This window comes from Heptranchias perlo, chromosome 13 (genome assembly GCF_035084215.1).
Source record: "Heptranchias perlo isolate sHepPer1 chromosome 13, sHepPer1.hap1, whole genome shotgun sequence".
Classification (NCBI taxonomy): domain Eukaryota; kingdom Metazoa; phylum Chordata; class Chondrichthyes; order Hexanchiformes; family Hexanchidae; genus Heptranchias; species Heptranchias perlo.
Window position 1 is genome coordinate 21,723,967 of NC_090337.1, and position 20,921 is coordinate 21,744,887.

General features: G+C 39.1%; 1 protein-coding gene across 5 annotated transcripts in view; it reads left to right on the forward strand.

Annotated features, from left to right (window-relative positions):
• The window catches only part of LOC137331368 (disks large homolog 1), a 371,837-nt gene that overhangs the window by 347,902 nt on the left and 3,014 nt on the right, over nt 1–20,921 (forward strand). For 3 of the 5 annotated variants that reach the window (XM_067995121.1, XM_067995122.1, XM_067995125.1), the window contains 6 exons: nt 1,551–1,647; nt 7,419–7,460; nt 14,218–14,268; nt 16,444–16,545; nt 17,979–18,151; nt 18,705–18,814. In XM_067995121.1, coding sequence (XP_067851222.1) covers nt 1,551–1,647; nt 7,419–7,460; nt 14,218–14,268; nt 16,444–16,545; nt 17,979–18,151; nt 18,705–18,814 — 575 coding nt within the window. Of the gene's footprint in view, nt 1–1,550; nt 1,648–2,000; nt 2,047–7,418; nt 7,461–14,217; nt 14,269–16,443; nt 16,546–17,978; nt 18,152–18,704; nt 18,815–20,921 lie in introns of all 5 variants that reach the window. The other 2 variants (XM_067995123.1, XM_067995124.1) reach the window with 2 other exon arrangements.

Below are 20,921 nucleotides of genomic sequence, written 5' to 3' on the forward strand. Positions count from 1 at the left end.
GCACGTTATGCATGTTCTCTACTTAAAGATAAACCACTTTTAAAGCTCAAAATCCAATTTCTCTTGCTTTGGGTGTAGGCTTTGGTGAGACACCTGATGCCATTTTAGATTTAAACCTCACTATTTTGGTTTGAATAATTAGGAGTCTAATTTTAGCATTCTGTTTTTGCTAGACATGAAATGGATGGCATTCAAATGAGTTACCTAGTATCCAAATGAAGACTTTAGTATTGATTCGTTTGATGTTTTCCAAATTTTAAATTATGGGGGGAAAAAACTAGTGTTTCAAGTAATACAGCCAGGGTACAACATACATTGAACAATCAACAACACAACTATTTTAATTGGATCCTACAAACTTGCTTCTTAAGTTTTTCACATATTAATGCTATATACATTAATAAAACATTCTCTATATATTCGCTTTATATCTTCAGTAATTTCTATCCCTTTATATAGATCCTATCTATATAGAGAGCTGTCTCACTCGATAAGTTGCTATTGCTCACAGTTCCTCTCACTCGCTCTCTTATGCACTCTCACTTCTCTTGTTCGTTCGCGCTCTTGCTCTCTCTCTCTCTCTCTCTCTCTCGCTCTATTTTCTTCCACTCCCTTCCACCCACTTGGTTCATTTACAGCTTTGCTGAGCTCACTTTAGAGTCTCTCTTCCTTCCATCTTTTCAAATGTTTTGCAAAGCATGACCAGAAATATTTTGGAATAAGATTTGGTTTTATTAGTTTTTATGTGAATTATTTTCAATATTGTAATATGGAATGAGTAAACCTTGTAGATTCACCTGAAATTTTTGAGAAATTGGATTTTTATTATTTCTGATGCACTTTGATCTCTAGTTCTCATCTTACCACATTGGCTGTGGATTTAGTTAATGAACTTCTTGCTGAAAGTTGACTGATCTGTATTAAAGTTTATTAATCAAGACTGAATTGTAAGACAGCATGCTGACAATCACATCTCACCCTGTCTCCTTGTTTCACAATCTTCAAAATCAAGCTCTGTTCATTTGAATCCATCTGAGTTTGTCTTGTTTTCTAGTAGATTTGTTTTATTTTTTCATTAGCTCCTATAAAAAGTGTTTTTTTTTAAATCCCTACTATTGCCAACTTTTTTTTTTCTATACACCTTGACCATTTTCTATTTTATTTTGATTGTCTCAGATGCAGAACTTGACCGATTTTACTCTTGTGGAAATGACTCTAAGGCCAGCACATTTCTGTATAGTCTTAAAGATTTGAATGGCATCACAGCTAAAATCTGCTTTTTAAAAAAAATAATAATTTTTGCTAAATGTCCTGGAAGTTTCTCTGGATTGCTTTTTACAGATTTTCTGTCACAGTCTGAAGGAGATATGCTGCAGGAATAGAATACGTATTGTGCATCGTCATTTTCTTGGCAAAGTTAGCTTTAAAACAAAATTTTTTCAAATTGCAAGGGATGGTGGCCCGAGTCAGTTTCCATGCGTTTTTAGGGTCGGGCATTAATCACGTGGACATTAGACACCCCTTTTTTTGCCCCTCCTTCTCTTCAACAGTCATTCAATGACAAGCGTAAAAAGAACATCTTTTCCCGAAAATTCCCCTTCTACAAGAACAAGGAGCAGAGTGAGCAGGAAACCAGTGATCTTGAACGTAAGTAGCTGCAACCAAATACACCTGCAGGGAAGGTCAATCTCCAAGTAGGGACCTTTACTGTGTTACCATGGCAACATGTTTTTGCTGAATACAACTGGTCCCATCTTTGTTTTTAACACATTGGAGCTTCTGTTCTGAGTCGGCTATTTCTGTAAGTTCCAACTGTGTTAATATATCTATATACTGAAACTTTATGGTTAACTCCTGGGTTGAGAAACATCAAAACCAGTTACGTTCACATAAAACTGTCTGTCATGGTAGTAGTCTTGTTATGTGCCACTGACAGATTTTTTTTTCTTCTGTGATTATTTTTTTTTCTTATTGCTTGCTGTCTGGGGACTACTCTACAGGAGATCCCCGGGTTAGGTGACGACGTTATGGGAACAAAAGGCCTGAGTAAGTGCCGGAAAATCCTCTCCATTCACATTTGCCTCCATCTGTTTTCTAAGCTAGTTCTTTTTGTTGCTTTCTCTAGTGGTTCGTAGGTTTCTGCTGGCATGGGGGAGGTTCATGGTTATTGGTTTTCCATCTTTATTTTTACTTTTTTAATCATTACCATGCAAAGACAGGTTTCGCAATCTCTGGTACTATTTCCTATGTAAACCTTTTAGATAAATCAGACGTTTTATGAATTTGATAACTAGGAGAACACAAATGAAATGTGACCCTTATGTAAAATTGTATGTAAACATTGGATGGAGGCTGAAGTTCCTTACTAGTGTTTGTTACTGGGTCAGTTCTCTAACATGCATTTGGATGTAAACATGCCAACTTATGTTCTGAAATAACAATATCAGTTCATAATTTATCTGGAGCTGAAAGATCAGGCATTAAATGTTAACATAGGAAGTAGCTGGAGACCATTGCAAATTATTCCATTTTTCTTTTACATTATGACATCAGTACAATCTGTATACTGTGAACTGGAGGAAAGATTGTATAAAAAATAAACTTCATTTTTAGTTTTTTTTAAAACTAGTCAACCTTACTGGGTGGGGGAGGGTCTATTTTCTTTTTACCCAAATTAATGATAATTTCAGTTGAGCCAAAAAAGGTATATGCCAGGAAGTGCATTCTGCTCTCACAAAATGGATGAACACCTTACATCCAAAGGCCTGGAAATCACTGTCTTTGAGGAACAGATTGAATTTTTTTTTAAAGTTAGCTTCATTACTAACTGGTTGTCTTGTTTTGTGCGATGTCTCTTCACCCCACCCCACCCCACTTTAACATGTTTTCAGAGTGAACAGGCTGCTGTCAATTATGTTGTTGGCCAGATGGCAGGGGTTTGATAGAGATTTCTTTCTTCTTCCCCCAAAATCTCCTGGCTTCAGCTCTGCACCTTTGTATGGTGTGAGATCAAAATCTCAGCAGAGAGATTGATTCTGTGTCCTTTCACTCCACTGAGGCATTTATGTGTGAGCAGCACCCTGGCCATCAGTTTCTTGAAATGTACTACGAAAAAACTGAGTCGTTCAGTTAAAAGTATAAAAATATTCTTAAAAGCTGGAAAATAAGATGGAAAGGAGCCACTGGAACCAAAATTTAAATTGTGAAAAGTTCTATCCATGAATATCATTGTATTTCCCACAGCAGTGATCTTCACTAGTAGTCGTGCAATAATGACTTGTTCCTGAAAGATGACTTGAGGATTTCTTTGCTTTTGCAAGTGTTCTATTAAGAGCAGGCAAAGTTAGGTTTTGCTATGCGTGTTTATATTTGCTTTCAATTCCAATATATTTTCTCTTTTGTTTTACCCTATAAACTGATTTGAACATTATAAATAAGACGGTTCAGTTTTTGCTTACTTGATGGGATAGCCTTAGTCTTTTACACCTCTCGCATTTCTGACTCAATGGGGCTCCTAGTCTGGCTAACATCTTTCACTGTGTTTGAGGTGAGGCTGTAGAGTATTGGATTCTTTTATACTGCATGATTTTTTTTAAATAAAAATAATCTTGGGCTGTTTTGTGTTATTAGATTGCAAGCATATTTAACTATTTTGGTTTTGTGCTAAGCTTTTGGGAGTGAGATTGATGGGGGGGGGGGGTTGTCACAGTGGGTGGGCCAAAAGGTGCTGTATGTTTTTTGAAGAGTTGGGTACTGGTATTGTGTCTTTCTCAGTCTAACAAATGTAACTCTCTCTTTTCAGAGCAAGTTTTTTTGCTAGAAATGGCAGCACTTTTGCATTCAGTGCCAAAGCTGTATCAGTAATGATAGCCTAATCTATTTACTATTGGCCTAATGAGAATTTATCTGATCCTGTTATCCATTGCTAACTCTACTTTTCCCCGTAAGAATTTTCCAAGTAGATCAGCCTCAACGTTGTGCCACAAAATGGATTTTAATATTTCATTTGATGTCAGAGTCCAACATGGTTCTTAATTTTTTTTCAAACAATCTTCCTCCTTACACCACAGTTCAGTCAGTTTGTCAAAAAATCACTTTGTATTCTTTAAGTTTCCTTTTCTTTATGCATCTGATTTGCATTTATAAAATGGAAAATGGTAGCAAGAGAATGAAACCAGAATAGAGAGATAAAAAATGGGAATGAGAATGAACAATGCAGGAACAGGGAAGAAAGGACCAGAGTGAGTGAGTGTGGACAGTATGAACAAAATATGACTAATCAGGCTAGAGACCAAGAAGGAGGAGGTTAGGGAGGAAACACGTGGGAAAGGAGTCAGTAATAGTGCAGTTTGGGAAAGGGGGCAACAGACTAGTAACTCCAGTCATTGCATGCTCATACCCCATTTAGCATAATGTAATATCAGGAGAACGTCCATGTGAACCAACAATGTTAAACTTGCACCGCTGGTCTGTGCGGGCACCATTTCAAAGTGATGGACATGATCTACTTGCCGCTGCTGGCTGTTTATGATTTCTGCCAGTGGTACTCAGTGGCTGGAGGAACCAGGTGTAATTCTCTCCTGAGAAAAGTATTGGTGCTTTCAATCTGTTGTCATTTTGTTCATTATTATGTCCAGCGTTGCTCTTGCTGTAATAGGAACTCCGGTGATATATAGGTCTACTGTTCTAGCCTGATTCCTCGACAGTCATAAGCTGCTGAGACCTTAAATTATGGTATAAAAGATAACTGAAGTATTAAAACATCTGAAACAGTGTCCAAGTAGTTATCCTGAGCTAATCCTGCTGAAATGGCTTGATTTCAGCTCATAACTCCCCTTAATTCCATTTCCACACTTGTTATTGTAAAGCTTGCCACTGTCACTGAGGTTTATACCAAGCACTTACTGAGCAGCTGTGCTTGTAAATAGCATGTGATGTATCACAAAATATTATGTGAAACACTTTAGCATCTATGGTCCTGTAAGCTTAAAAGGTGAAAATGTTATGAGAGCCTTAAAACAAAAGTGGGGTGTGATATGAATCACTCTAAGCATACATTTGTTTTTAACAAAAATCTAGGGATTTTGGAATGTTTCATGTTCTAGTGGAAATATTTGATGTAAATACATCCCAGAATATCTGAGATTTACAAATTTATGACATTCCTATAAAGTACAATGATCTTCTAAATAATGAAAGTGAAGTTAAAATTGGAATAAATCTGCTTGAGAACACATCCATTTCACCTACTGGATTATGTACATTCATTAAAGACCTAACAACCTACTGATAAATTATCAAGGTTTATATTACTCCTGTACTATTTTGGGAAATTTCAGTCATTTATTCTCAGTCACAAATGCAGCTGGTAAATATTTTACATCTTAGTCCAGTACATACTGAGGACTTAGATAATTAATACACAACATAGAGGGACAATAAATACATTTTCGATCGAGTCCCTTGAATTAATGAATGATCTAAAATCTCAAACCACGCATCCATTTTTAAACTGACTGTATTATAGAAAAACTGTCAAAATAATGTGTCTTAAGCAACTTTTGAAAATGCAGTTATGTTCTTTACTTTCTGTTCCATCCTCTCTCACCCACTGAAAAGTGTTATTCCCTGATCAAAAGGCAGAGTTGACCTTCTAACCTCTGCCAAGGTCAGGCAGCTGCCAGAATGTATTAGAAGTAAATCACTCTCCTGATTATTCCCCCCCCCCCCTCACTTCCTCTCCCTCTGCTAAAGGGAGAATCTAATCCCCATTCTGTGCCTCCGTGGTAACATATTAGATCCAGAGCTCACTGTGGGGAATGCAGTCATAATACAGTCGAATATCGATAGGCAATCAAAAGTGTGCTATGGCCTCTAACTGATGGTTGTCAGTGCTATGGATTGAACATGTTCACATCTTTCATCTATACTCGGCATCAGGTGCTGCCAAATTGGGTAAAACTGTAAACTTTCTCCTACATTACCTCGTCAAACGCTCCCTACCCCCATCCCCTTCCCCCAATACGTATAGCGTGGTTATATGTAGAATTTGGTTCCTCGACAATGCCTCAAATTTAAGCCCAACCCAAGCACCCACCACTACACCAGTGTGGTGTTGGTTTCCTACAAAACCACATTTGTGGCTTCTTTGAGAAAACATTTCTCTGTAATTTGACCTATTATTTGAGACTCAAATCTGTGGCTTTAAATTTTATTTATTTTGACGGTCAGATTTCATGAGAGGTCTTTTACAGATTTGTTTCGTAAATGTGCAAAAATGCCTCAAGGGGCGTTGAATACAGTTACCCCGTGTTGAGCATGGGGTGTTCTGAATCTCATGGAATATTGACTTTCAATAAAACAATATTTACTATGAAATACTTCAGTAATTTTTTCTGTTTTAAAACCAAATTCTTGCTCCTCCCTACCTGCAAAACCTGTATTTCCGGTTTAATCAATGGCTGCAGAATGCAGTAGTAAAAATTATATTTTATTAAGCATGCTGAGTGAGAACTGAACTGTTCTCCCTCCTGCACGGTCAGGTTACCGCAGTTAACATCTCCAATTATCAAGCCTTTAATTACGTATGTCCCCTCTTGCTTCTGACCCTAAGTCTGAAGACCAATATTAAGCTGCTGTTGAGTCATAGACACTCTAACATCCAACAAATTTTATTAATCCTCAATAGGTAATAAACAACTAACTTGGTCTAAAATGTGCTTGGGATTGTTAAAACTGAGATATTGGTTTGTATAGGAGTATTATGTCAGAATCTGAAATGAAAAGGTTCAGTATTGTGTTACTGCCATTCATCACACTGATATTTAAATGAACATTTGCATGTTAAAGGATTTATTGTTGGAATTTTTTTAGAAAATATTCATTGATGGCAAGCATAATTTCCTGCCCGGCCAGATAAGCAGACAGCTCTGCTCATGCCATTCTTATGTGACCACTGGATAGTGTAAGAATAGAGTTGGGATGATGCCCCCTCTGCTGGTTCTTCTCTCTGTGTTGGATTGAGTGGCACTGTTGCTTTGAGGAGTCAGGTGATATTCAGTAAGGCTGTATTGACTGCAATATGGTGGGAGCATTATTGCTGCATGCATGGCATTGTACAAGTATGTGGTCCTGTTGCTCTGGCCATTTTAAGATATGTTGCTCTTTTTTGGTTTTCAGTCAGATATTGGGTAGTTTAGAGGTTTTGGAGGTGTGTGTGTGTGTGTGTGTGTCACTTAAGAACTGGGGGGTCAAGTTTCCCAGTTCACAGTAATTACATCATCCAAACAATTGTTAATGCATTTCATGAGTCCATGGTTTGCTTTGCATATTTTTGAAATGCATAATTTTATCAACCATAATTTGTATTGAAATGTTATATTTGATTATGTTGCTTATTTTTCTTATTATAATTTCAGAGCATGTAACCTCTAATGCCAGTGATAGTGAAAGTAGTTACCGTAAGTTGTTTTTTGTTCCCTGTTTGTTTTTGAGTTCATCCTAAACTCCCTTTGTGTTACAGATCCTTGCCTTGCAGAGCTTTCAGTGCGGCTGCCCACTGGTTGATAGGCTGCATGTTGGTAACCACCTAGCAAAGAAGAAAGAAAGTTATTCATATATGGCTATTATACATTACCATGCAGTTTCTGACTTGCTGAATAAACATGTATTAGGCTAATCCTATGCTACAGTATTTACACTAAAATTTAATCTCAGTTTATACTTGGAAATTTCAATTTGGTTTATTTGAGGGAGGAGGAACTAAATTCCCTGCCTCTCGTGAGGTTGTGTTAATACTTTTTTGTAGTTAAATGGTTACACTAACCTAGCCAGCCCATGTGGCCATGGCCAGCTTTTAAAGTTTGCTCCCTCCTGACATGCACCATTCCCTGTTTGAGAGGACTGATGACATGCTCCCAAAAGTATGCCAGTGCCTACATTTTCGCTGGACAGAAAATGTGCAAGTTTTGTCTGGAATGGCTTGTACTCTAGCTTTTTTGAAAAAAAAATATAATTTTTTCTTCTTTGTTCATTCATATACCTTACAATATGTCTATTTCACTGGGCTACAGTCGCCATGACACCATTCCTCCAAGGGTTCCATGTTCTCTGGAGTCCTGTGATCTAACCTCACTCCATATTTGGGGTTCTTTGTTCACATTTTTTCAATTCCCACTGGTTATTTACAAAAAAAAGTTACGGTGGCAGTCAGGCTAAGAATGCTATCCTTTCTGAAAAAGCGTAAAGAACTGAATCTTGAGAGAGAGGCACAAATCATGAAATTCAGGAAATCTTGTAGGTTGGCAAGCATGTCATTAAAATGTTATTGAGAATAATTTTAAAATCTCAATGTCCAAATTGGTTAATATTAAATTGCCCAGTTCATAGTCGTCACAAAAATTGAAATATGTTTTAAAAAAATGTTGCATCTACATGAACGTTTCGTCAACTTTTTTTATTATAAATTCCTATATCCAAATGCACAATGCAAACTACCTATGTAAATTTGTAACTGTAATTACACCTTCCTGCCAGTGAATGTGCTGCAATGCCACTACTGGCGAGAGGGTGTAATTACAGCTTGGTAAGTTTACATAGGAAGTTTTCATTGTAAACGTGGGTTTATGAAATTCTAATATAGAAATATAAAAATAAGGACAGATTGTGTGACTTTAAAGTGCAACTGAATTATCTCTGCATGCCCTAGTCTAATTACCCCTTCCTCTCAACCTGCTTCATCTGAAGACTACATTGGTCTTAACTTCCCAGGTGTAATGCCACAGGAGATTGACTTAGTGCATAAAACCTCTGCGCATAGATCAGTTCTTCAGTCATTGTTCAATTGAAATGTCTTCCTGTTGCTCTTCCAGTTGGAAAAGTTCTAATTTTCTGATCTAGAATAAACAAATTCCAATTTATGATGCTTCAGTATTCTTGCCTTGGCCAAGGAAATATTGTTACTGACATCATCACTGAGCATTTGTTCATATTAAAAATTCTCCAATGAGGGGAGGATTATTTGGGGAAGGAAACACTAAGAAAGGTAGGGAGTTACTGCTGAAGAATGTACTACGGTTTAAACCCAATGGGATGTAAGACGAAAGATGATATATGGGACAACATTTCTGTTCAGATCAGCACTAGCAATGGTAGTATTCATAAAATAGAGATAGATGAGAAAGGTTACGATGAGACACAGAGGTTGGAGGATGGGGGGGTTCACCTATCAGGGAGACAAAATGGCAGTAGATGTGTGAAAATGCAATGGTCTGAATAACTGTTCAAGTCTAAAGCAATCCACTTAATTAACGATCCAGTAGTCTGATTAGGTGCATCAAAGCTAAAAGAGATGATATTTACTGTTGGGCTAACCTGTAGCTCAGAAAGAAAACTTGAAATGGACTGTGATCACATTTGGCTGCTATCTCATTGAAAGTGCAGCTGAATCATCTTGTAAATTTACCACTGTTAGAACCAAAAACACTATGCATGTCAAGGGCATGGATGGTATGGAAATCCAGCTTGATCGGTTTAAATTTAATTAAAAACCCATCCCTAACATACATGGTGTAACACTACTGCCTTTACGCATGTAACATATGCATATATTGGAGCCATGTGCAATTTTTACAGGAAGCATATACCATCCGAGGCACGAGGCGAACTAGCAACAGTTTGTGCCCACTATCAAAACAGCTTGTTCCACTTTTGAAATCTGGCTCCACCACCAACTAGCGCAGCTTGTTCTTAACAGCTATTAAGTACCAACTCCAGTACCGTAGTGTGTATGTAATGTACGCTGTATACATGCAGCAGCTGGCACTAGCTGTAAGGTACTAGCCATATATGAATTGTTACCTTTTAACCCAGTGTGCAGTATGGTTGATGACGTTAAATTTGAGGAAGGGCAGTCAGCACTGAAGTCCCTATCACTGATCTAGTTTTATGTAATGTGCCGCGCAGTAAGATCAATGGAATAAAAGGACTGAATCTCTTAAATACTTTTAAACTGTACTGCGTTGCAATTTTTACTTCTTCCCTTTTTCCTCCTGCCTTCCTTCCTTCTGTTCTTCATGACAGAAATCATGATTACAGATGAGTATGGTGAAACAAGAGGTTAATTTCAACCAGTTCTGTTTATGTATCTCTTCAAACGTACATTGTTTCTCATCAGTCCTGCTTTTGCATGAGTTTCAGACTTTTTTGGCAGATGAATTTTCAAAGTACATAAAACTGCATGAGTTGCTTGTGCTCTCAAATTTGTTTTGTACAATTTGTTCATTTTTCATCAACTTTTAACAAAAACAAGTTCTCTTCTGCTTGAAAACAGTTAAAGTCGTACATTCATCTGGTTAACTACTCATGAAACTAAAATATTTTATAACACCTGGACCTGTGATTTAAAAAAGCTGTTTTTTCCTCTAATAATCCTATCTTTTTCTTCTGCCCATCTCTTTCCCACCCACCAGCCAAAGAGTTTAATTGAGTTTGGAAGTGCAACTACATAACTACATGGTCAGAGTGTCCTCCTAATCTCTGGCACAAAGCATTGGTATTAAACAGCGTATATTTAAAGAAGTACTGACGTTTATATTGAGGGCCGAAGTGTTTATGAAAGTATTTGTAGTGGAACATGCACAGAGATGCCACATCTTGTCAATGTTGTGAATGTTGTGTAGGTTGAAAGTGACACTGAATCATTCTTGCCTCATTCAGCTTGATGTAACTGAGCCAACTAACTCTCAGCACTTTGCAAACTAGCCTGGAAATAGCACTGCACCAACTCAAATTTTTGAGTCGGAAGTCTGCAGGAAGTATTTATTTCAGTTACAAAGCTGCATTGTTTTCGAAAGAGCAGCTGTTTCCATTTTTTTTAAATTTCACATCTTTTATGATGGTTTGCGAATGTACTACTTTAACTGAATAGATAACTGCAAAAGCCCTTCACCTGCCATTCTATGCTGGTCGGATGGATTCTGAAATGTAATGCAGGTAATAAGTGCAAAAATAATAAATCCCAGGTGCAAATTCCATGTCAATTACAATCTGTAATATTACGACTTGTGTTAAAAGTGTAGGTATGTCCCTCTTTTACATATCTTTAATAATTCTACATAGACTTTTTTAAAAAGTCACTTAACTGAGATAAGTATCTCTTTAGTGGCAGGTGAAGTGTTCATTTGAATTGCAACAAGCATCCATACCAAACAAGGACGTGCTTTAACCAGCTGACCGCTGATGTGTTGGTCTTGTTTGTTGCTGACATGCAACTGTTCAGTACTGTGGAATGAATAGTCTCTGTCCTTTAGCTTTAAATTATACTTCATGGCGTATACACGTTCAGTGTTCTTAAAATGGCATTGAAAAAATGAAGCCATACAGCATAGAAACAGGCGAATCAGGCCTGACATACATCTGTGTTTTTCTCCACATGAGCTGCCAAGTTTAATCCCATTCCTCACTTCCCATACCCTTTAATATTCCTCTTTTTCAAATAACTAGTTAAGCTCTTATAAGATATTTACATGAAATAGCTTTTGAATCTGTTTATGTCCAATTTGACATTCCAGTTGGTCACTCTAGAAAGGATCCAAGCTCTCCAAATTGGACATCCTAACAATCTAGTAAAGAACAGGGAAGAATTGATACTCTCTAGAGATCACTGGTGTATATTCTAGAAATCAAATCACAGTCTCAACTGACATTCATTCATAGATGGTGCCCCTTCTCTATTGTGTGCAACTTTTTAAAAATTAAAATCTACTATTTACAATCTGACTTAAATATTACACTAAAATGTAATACTTTAGTCACATTTACATAGTATCATAGTAGGTACAGCACAGGAGGAGGCCATTCAGCCCATCATGCTTTAACGGCTCTTTGAAAGAGCTATCCAATTAATCCCATTACCCTGCTCTTTCCCCATAGCCGTATAATTTTTTTTCCTTCAAGTATTGATCCAATTCCCTATTGAAAGTTCCTATTGAATTTGCTTCCACCACTCTTTCAGGGATACATTCCAGATTATTACAACTCGCTGCGTAAAAAAATGTTTCCTCATGTCACCTCTGGCTCTTTTGCTGATCACCTTAAATCTGTGTCCTCTGGCACTGGAAACAGTTTCTCCCTATTTACTCCATCAAAACTGTTCATCATTTTGAACACCTCGGTCAAATCTCCCCTTAACCTTCTCTGTTTAAGGAGAACAACCCCAGCTTCTGCAGTCTCTCCACATAACTGAAGTCCCTCACCTCTGGTACCATTTTCGTAAATCTCTTCTGCACCCTCTCTAAGGCCTTGACATCCTTCCTAAAGTGTGTTGCCCAGAATTGGACACATCACCCCAGCTGAGGCCTAACCAGTGTTTTATAAAGGTTAAGCATAACTTTCCTTGCTTTTGTACTCTCTGCTTCTATTAATAAAGCCCAGGTCCCATTTTTTTTAAACAACCTTCTCAACTTGTCCTGCCACCTTCAAAGATTTGTGTATGTGCGCACCCCCTTTAAAATTGTACCATTTAGTTTATATTGCCTCTCCTCATTCTTCCTACCAAAATGTACCACTTCACAATTCTCTGCATTAAATTTCATCTGCCATGTGTCTGCCCATTTCACCAGTCTGTCTATGTCCTCCTGAAGTCTGTTGCTATCCTGCACATTGTTTACTACATTTGAGTTTCATGTCATTTGCAAACTTTGAAATTATACCCTCTATACCCAAGTCCAGGTCATTGATATATATCAAAAAGAGCAGTGATCCTAATACTGACCCCTGTATACTTCCCTCCAGTCAGAAAAACAACCGTTCACCACTACTCTCTGCTTTCTGTCCCTTAGCTAATTTTGTATTCACATTGCCACTGTCCTTTTAATCCCATGGGCTTCAATTTTGCTAACAAGTCTATTGTGTGGTGCTTTATCAAATGCCTTTTGAAAGTCGATATACACAACATCAATCGCAATACCCTCATCAACCCTCTCTGTTACATCATCAAAGAATTCAATCAAGTTAGTCAAATACGATTTGCCTTTAACAGATCCGTGCTGACTTTCAATTATTAGCCCATACTTTTCCAAGTGCCAATTAATTTTGACCCGGATTATTGTCTCTAAAGGTTTCCCGATCACGACGTTAGGCTGACTGGCCTGTAATTGCTGGGTTTATCCCTCTTATTTGAACACGGGTGTAACATTTACAATCCTCCAGTCTTCTAGCACCCTCCCATATCTAAGTAGGATTAGAAGATTGTGGCCAGAGCCTCCGCAATTTCCACCCTTACTTCCCTCAGTAACCTAGGATGCATCCCATCTGGACCAGGTAACTTTTCTACTTTGAGTACTGCCAGTCTTTTAAGTACCTCCTCTTTATCTATTTTTATCCTATGCAATATCACTACTACCTCCTCCTTTACTGCTACAGTGGAGGTATCCTCTTCTCTAGTGAAGATGGATGTGAAGTACTCATTTAGTACCTCACCCATGCCCTCTGCCTCCACAAGAAGATCTCCTTTTGTGTCCCTAATTGGTCCCACCCTTCCTTTGACTACCCTTTTACTATTTATATGTTTATAAAAGACTTTTGGGTTCCCTTTTATGTTAGCCGCTAATCTATTCTCATACTCTCTCTCTGCCCCTCTTACTCCATTTTTTAGATCTCCTCTGTACTTTCTGTATTCAGCCTGGTTCTCTACTGCATTATGAACTTTACATTCATCATCAGCCTCCTTTTTCTGTTTCATTTTAATCTCTATCTTTAGTCGAATCTTTTTTCAGTTTAATCTGGAGTGCAACTTATGCACTGGGATGAATAACCTACTGAACCGTAGGTTCAACTCTCCTTCATAAAACTGCAGATGTGATGTAGAAACTTAAAAAAAAAATCAATTAATTTTTTACTTAAACAGCAACTTACTATTGAGGAACTTCAACTTGCCTTTGATAATGTTTATCAATGATCAATTTTTAATGATTATCATGTAAGAACTTCAGCAATATAACTGACTTGGAAAAGTTTTAGCTTTTTAGATTGGGATGACAAGATCAGGTTTTAGTTATAGTACCGTGCATTATCTTAGTGAATGAGAGTGCAGTACCGATCTTCCCCCACCACCCCAAAGGTTTTAACACCATGCTTTTAGTAGACTATTGCTATATTCTTTTAATGGTGTGAAGCTGATTTTAAAACTGAGTGTCTCTATGTTGTCTTTTGGGATAGGTGGTCAGGAAGATTACGTTCTCTCCTATGAACCTGTTGGCCAACAGGAGGGTAAGTGGAAACTGATGAATAGGCGCAGTAGTAAAGAAAAGTTATGCAATTTTTGTCCCTCTCCCCTTCTAACCAACCTGTAGAGTTTTTTGAAAATTATTTTTCTCTTTGCCCCCTAATGTCTCCAATTTCCATACACCTTTTCAATGAAGAGGGTGTGGAGACTGAGACCTACTACAGAGCCTCTGTGAGTAACTGCTAAAAGTAGAACATTAATCCAGATCACGTTCCATCCAGTTTTCTCTCCCTCAATGAAGGGAAACACTTGGTGTTTGCTCCATGCTCCTTGATGGTCACATGAAAAATCACAGCAAAAATCTTTGTGCCTTACCACACTGCTGCACAGTGCTTTGGTTACATTTTTTGAAGTGCCAATCTTTACACTGACAGCAATCTCTTCAAGCTGAAGCAACAGTTTTCTTCTTTCTCTCCTCCTTGCCCCACACACACATCCATTTTCATGTTGTACAAGAGCAGACCAGACAACTGTTCATGCTGGAGTAGTCTTTGGGCCAGCTAGATCACTGCCTTAAGGGAGCGCTACTTTTCCTCTTTTTATAAAAAAAAGAGGAAAATAAATCGCTTCCATGTTCAAATCCCTTCAATTTGACTTTGTTCCCACCCACAGCATTGAGGCCATCTGGTCGAATTCACCAACAATGTCCTATATGCGCTCACAACCGCAGCATCTTATCCCTTTTTGTCCTCTCTGAAGCCTTCAATGCTGCTCCATTCTCCTTCACTACCTCTCCGTCTGTGGCCCACCTCCACAGCATATCTGTTACCTTCCTACTGCTCCCAACGTAGCCAGCAATCTGCTGTATTGACTTCTCCACTGTTCATACAGTCAATTTTGACATGCTGAAAGAGGCCTGACCTAATAGCCTTCATACCTCTGAATTGTCATTTATAAGCGTAGGGTCAGTTTCCACATGTGTGCTGACACCCATCTTCAATTCTCTGCCACCACTCTTGACTCCACAACTGATGCCCGTCCAACATCAAGTCATGGATCACCAAGGGCTCCCTCAAACTAAACATTGGCAAGACCAAGACCTGCTCACTCAGACTAAACCTGTTGATGCACATTCTCAATGTGCTGCTTGACCCTGAGCTGAGTTCCAAACCCTACATCTAGGCAGTCACCAAGACAGCCTAGTTCTGTCTCTGCATCATAGCCATCCTCACCACCACCATTGAAGCCCTCATCAATATCCTTGTTGCCTCCAAGCTCAGTTTTACCAACACTCTCCTCACGAGCTTACCAAGGTCTACTCGGCACAAATTTCAACTCCACCAAAATTCTTCAGCCTGCATTCTACCTTGTACTATGTCTCTCATATTTAATGACCTGCCCTCACCAGCCTCCACTCATTTTCCCATCACCCAATTTGTTGACTTCAAAATCATTGTTCTTTTCCATATAGGCCTTCGTGGCCTCATTCCACCCTACCTGTGCAATCTTCTCCAGTACTCCATCCAAACTGATACCCTCCACCCTTCCGAGTCTGGATTACTTTGCCTCCTCCCTTTTTCCTCCTGCCTGCACCCCAGGTATTCCCATCCCTATGCTCCACCATCAGAAGCAGGACCTTCAGTCATCATAATCCTGTACTCTGGAATTCTCCCCCAAAACTCCATCACCTTGCTTCATCTCTTTCCATCTTCAAAACCTTCCCTCTTCACCCTCATCTTTGGCCACGTTCCTTAACTCTTCTCCCAATTCCTGCTCAATGTTTGTTTTCTTTTCCCCCTCTTCTGAAACATTTTGTTACCTTAAAAGTGTCTATAAATCAAAGTTGTTACTTGGAAGTAGATCTGCTAGAATAGAGAGGAGGTTTAATGACTGACCTTCTGGAGACTTAGTATTTCAACAGTGTGCCTGCCATGGGGAAAGGAGATGGAGGCTTAACTTCAGACCTAGGGGATGGGGAGGTAGATTTAATATGAAGGTGACTTAACAGTAAGTCCAATGGTGCATTGAAGGTTTAAAATTTTTCATTGAAAACAAAAGTCATCTTAATGACAGCTACCAGAATATAAAGGAATGTGTCACTGCTGCCGAAATATACAGCTGGACACTGATCTGGTAACTAGATTTTACTGCTGTTGAAATATAGTGAATATTACAACATGTCTCCTTCACCTAACTGAGTTTCTGTTTTTGTCACATAGTCCGTTACTCTCGTCCCATTATAATTCTGGGACCCATGAAAGACCGAATTAATGATGATCTGATCTCAGAGTTTCCAGACAAGTTTGGATCTTGTGTTCCACGTACGTACATTATTATTGTGTCAATTAAATCACTCTAAGATCTAACCAATGATTGATGGAGTTTATTCTACTGAATTGGCTGTTATAAAGGGAGGTATCTGTACTCTTTTTGTGTGTGTGTATGTGTGTCAAACTGCCATCAGCTTACTGTCATCACTGGAGTGTACAGACATCTGCTCCCAGACTGCCTCTGATCAGCAGTTAGATAGTGTTGAACCTTGTAATACAGAATGATTGAGGCACCGGTAACAGTTTAGATATCTCCAATTATAAAATTTAGGATTATGGGGAAATTAGCTGAATGTATCAATATTTCCACTTTAAACAATCATCTCATTGTTAATTATGAGACCTGTTTATTAACATTTTTTAAAAATTGATATACAATTGTTAGAAGCTAAATTACTATCAGACTATAACTTCCCCCTCTGACTGGTCAGTGATCATTACACCATACCCCAGCTCTCTGGTTGGCCAGTGGCCATTAATTTCCTCAGAGTGCTATAGTCTTGAAATGTTAATATCTGCATTAGAACAAGGTGGGTAAATGATCTGAATGCATTTGTCTATATAATGGAATAAAAGACTTAAACATGTAAAAGTGCTCTACTATGTGCCTCACACCTCAATCCATTCTCCATGTCCCACCATTCTAGCATTACCTTTGCATTCAGAAACTATATCTGTTTAAAGTTTTTGTCAACTTCAGTTTGAAATTTTTTTTAAAAAAAGAATGAGCATTTTTACTTTTTTTAATTCGTTCTCAGGATTTGGGCGTTGCTGGCAAAGCCAGCATTTATTACCATCCCTAGTTTCCCTTAGGTGGTGGTGGGCCGCCACCTTAAAATGCTGCAGTTTGCAAGCTTGATAAAACTGAGTGGTTTTCTAGGCCACTTCAGAGGGCAGTTAAGAGTCAACCACGTTGGTGTAGGGCTTACAACTTTATAAGCATGAAATGTGCGTTCTTGTAAAGTAAAGTGTTCAACAGATGGGAGCTGATTAATGCAGTGGTTCTGATTATTGCCATTTCATCTCTGGGACATGAGTTTGAAACCAGGCCAGGCTGGCTGGGAAGAAATTTCCTTTCGTTGCTGCAAGTAAAGGTCTTGAGTGAAATCTGTCTCAACCCAACTCCAAGTAGTTTCGAACTGCGCATAATTCAATATTTGGCACTAAATCTCAAGTGTGGCTGGTGTGAGAAATAGAAAATGTCACTGAGACCTGTTCTAAGGTTGGGGTCTAGGTGAATTGGGGCAATGTGCAGGGAGCTATATCCTGCATATAACTTCTTCTATGCCTGACCTGTGAGGAGTTGAACCTGACACTGAGTGTTAAAGTCCCCAACATGGCATCTTTAACTTTGATCATGAATCACCACAAAAATTCAAGGAAAAGGAATAAATAGTTTGATGGAAATGTTTCACTTTCTCCAGACACAACCAGACCAAAGCGTGATTATGAAGTTGATGGGCGAGACTATCATTTTGTTACATCAAGAGAGCAAATGGAAAAGGACATTCAAGATCACAAATTTATTGAAGCTGGACAATACAACAACCACCTGTATGGCACCAGTGTGCAGTCCGTGAGAGAGGTAGCAGAAAAGGTAAAGGAAATCCACAAGTGACTCATTAAAATAATCCAGTTTAATACCTGCACTCTAAATCAAGAAAGGGTGTTATTTTACACCACATATCAAAATGTGATGCTTTTATTAACCAGGGACAGGGTAACCTCTTGTAATGCTTAGCTGCTGTTATGACGTAAAGTATCTCCTTCCCCTAGAGGTAAATCGATCAAAAAGCAGAATATCTATCAAATCTTACATATTCACCTTTGGCCTGTTGTCCTACCTTGGATGTAACATTTTTGTGGTCCTACAGTCCAGACAGCATTTTGATCATCTTTATCTGTACTCTTTTTGTGACAAAAATAGGAAATTCATTCTAATTGTATAGTTTCAGGTAAGCTAACATTTGAAATGGACACTGCCCTCTTCGTGTTATGTAAAATGGAAGACAGACAGCCAGGGTGTGAAGAAAGGAAAATTCCTTTTACTTATGACTAATTCTGCAATCAGATTCCTTTGAACAATCTAGAACCTGAATCTTTTGTGTTTGGTACCCATACTTTAAAATTTTGCCTTGTTTCTACTTCAGGGTAAACACTGTATACTGGATGTGTCGGGAAATGCTATTAAGAGACTTCAAATAGCCCAGTTGCACCCAATTGCTATCTTCATCAAACCAAAATCAATTGAAAACATCATGTGAGTATGGAAATTTGATCCCTATAACCAGTATTCTCAGAATTAATTTTGGGGCACGATTTTCTTTTAGCTTAGCTGCTCTGCCTACAGAAACACCACCGAAGCTTTTCAAGGAATGCCTTAGGATAAGGGCCAACAATGGCCTTATCCTCAAGTCGTTCTGCAGTTACATTTGGGGCTCTTTTTTCTAGAAAAAAGACTGAGGGGTAACCTGATAGAGGTCTTTAAGATCATGATAGGGTTTGATTGGGTAGTCGGAGAGAAGATATTTCCATTTGCGGGGGAGACCAAAACTATGGGCCCTTTAAGGTGGTCACTAATAAATACAATCAGGAATTCAGGAGAAACTTCTTTACCCAGTGAGTGGTGAGAATGTGGAACTCATTACCACAAGGAGTAGTTGAGGTGACTAGCATAGCTGTATTTAAGGGGAAGCTAGATAAACACATGAGAGAGAAAAGAATAGAAGGATATGCTGATAGGTTTAGATGAAGAAGGGTGGTAGGAGGCTTATGTGGAGCATAAATACCGGCATGGACCTGTTGGGCCGAATGGCTGTACATTCTATGTAATTTGATCCCTAGCCAGAAACTTGAATTTTGTTTTGAACTGTGTTGGATGGTGCCCAATGCACACAATCCCTTCACTTCTCGGACATGAGTTCAAGTCCAACCCAAACTACTTACATAAAATGACTTTTCCTCATTGCTGTGAGGGCTTATGTCTGGGCAGTCTGAACCCAGTTTCAGCAAGCACAGGCCTGAAGCACGGCCATAATAGAGCTCAAATTGGGACTAAATGACCTTCACTCGGAAAAATTCAAACTGGTGCTGCAGAGGATCCTCTTTTGCGGTTGTGGCAGAGCAGACATGGGGATACTTTGCTGTTAATTTGGCCCATGTTTACCTCACCCGAGTATTGTTAACACATAAAATTTCCCAGCTCCAACATAATAGTACAAAAAATTCACTCTGGGGTGGGACGGTGGGATACAAATGAGATAGATCTTGTGCTGTGATTGGCTTCTCTATCAGGGCTGCCATCTTCAGACTTAGTGACCAGTACCCCTAAGCACAAAAGTGTCAGATTTTGATGTCCCAGCTTTTAAAACAGCAGAAATAAAGCCGGTGATCCCAGCTGGCCAAGTCCTGCTTAAAAAGTTTTAAAACTAACTTGATGGGTTTTTTTGTATAAAATTCTACGGACAACACTGCCTGTATTTCTGGAACATTCCTTTAAAGCTTTAGTGGCCCATAATGTTGAGGAGGAAGGTGGGATTGATGGTGTGAGCTGAGCAGGAAACAGTCACCCAAAAACAACTATGGTACATTGCTTGCTAAGTGGCTGATTTTTCTGACCTTTGCCAGATCACCACTCCCTTTACATTGCTCCAGCATCTCTGGTTTCCCTGGGGAGATGGAGATGGAGGTTGGGCCTGCACTGGCAATAGGTGTCATTTAAAAGCCGGAAACTGGATTGTTCCCAGTTTCTGGCTTTTTCCCTGGAGTTGCAGCCATGAGGTGCACAGGGGAGCCCCAAACAGCAAGGGTTAGGCTTGCAGCAGGAACCCTCCCCTCTCAGACTGGAGGGTCTGCAATGGCCTGGCAGCAGGCCAAAGAGGAAGGCAAGTTTCAAATTAGTTTTGACTTAGCCAGTGGATCTTTGGGGCCTCCTGGCTGCTACACTCCAGATCAAAGAGACCTGCAGCTGCACTCAAATTACACCCCCCTCCCCCACACACTTTTTGCCAGTGCTCAGCCATGCCAGGGGCAGTCTGCACCAAGTGTTCCCTCGGGTCATTTTAATGCCCCTGGAAAGAAAGCACTGGCACTCCAGGGCTTGGCTAGGCACAGCACACTTCGGATATGCTGCTCCTGTCCATTGCGAGAGCAGAGGTGAGGCTCAGAAAATTGGCCTAGAAATCTGTTGTCAAAGTTCAGACGGTTGCAATGCTAATGCTTTCCTGTTGGTGGTGTTAAAGAGCCCCAAGTTCCTTTTCTTTGTGCAACCAGCAAGATCTTGGTCTGAATTCTGTCACCTTAGCCCATTAATTTTGCATGGCACTGATTGCTATGATTTCACAAATATGGGGAAAGGGACTCTGCAG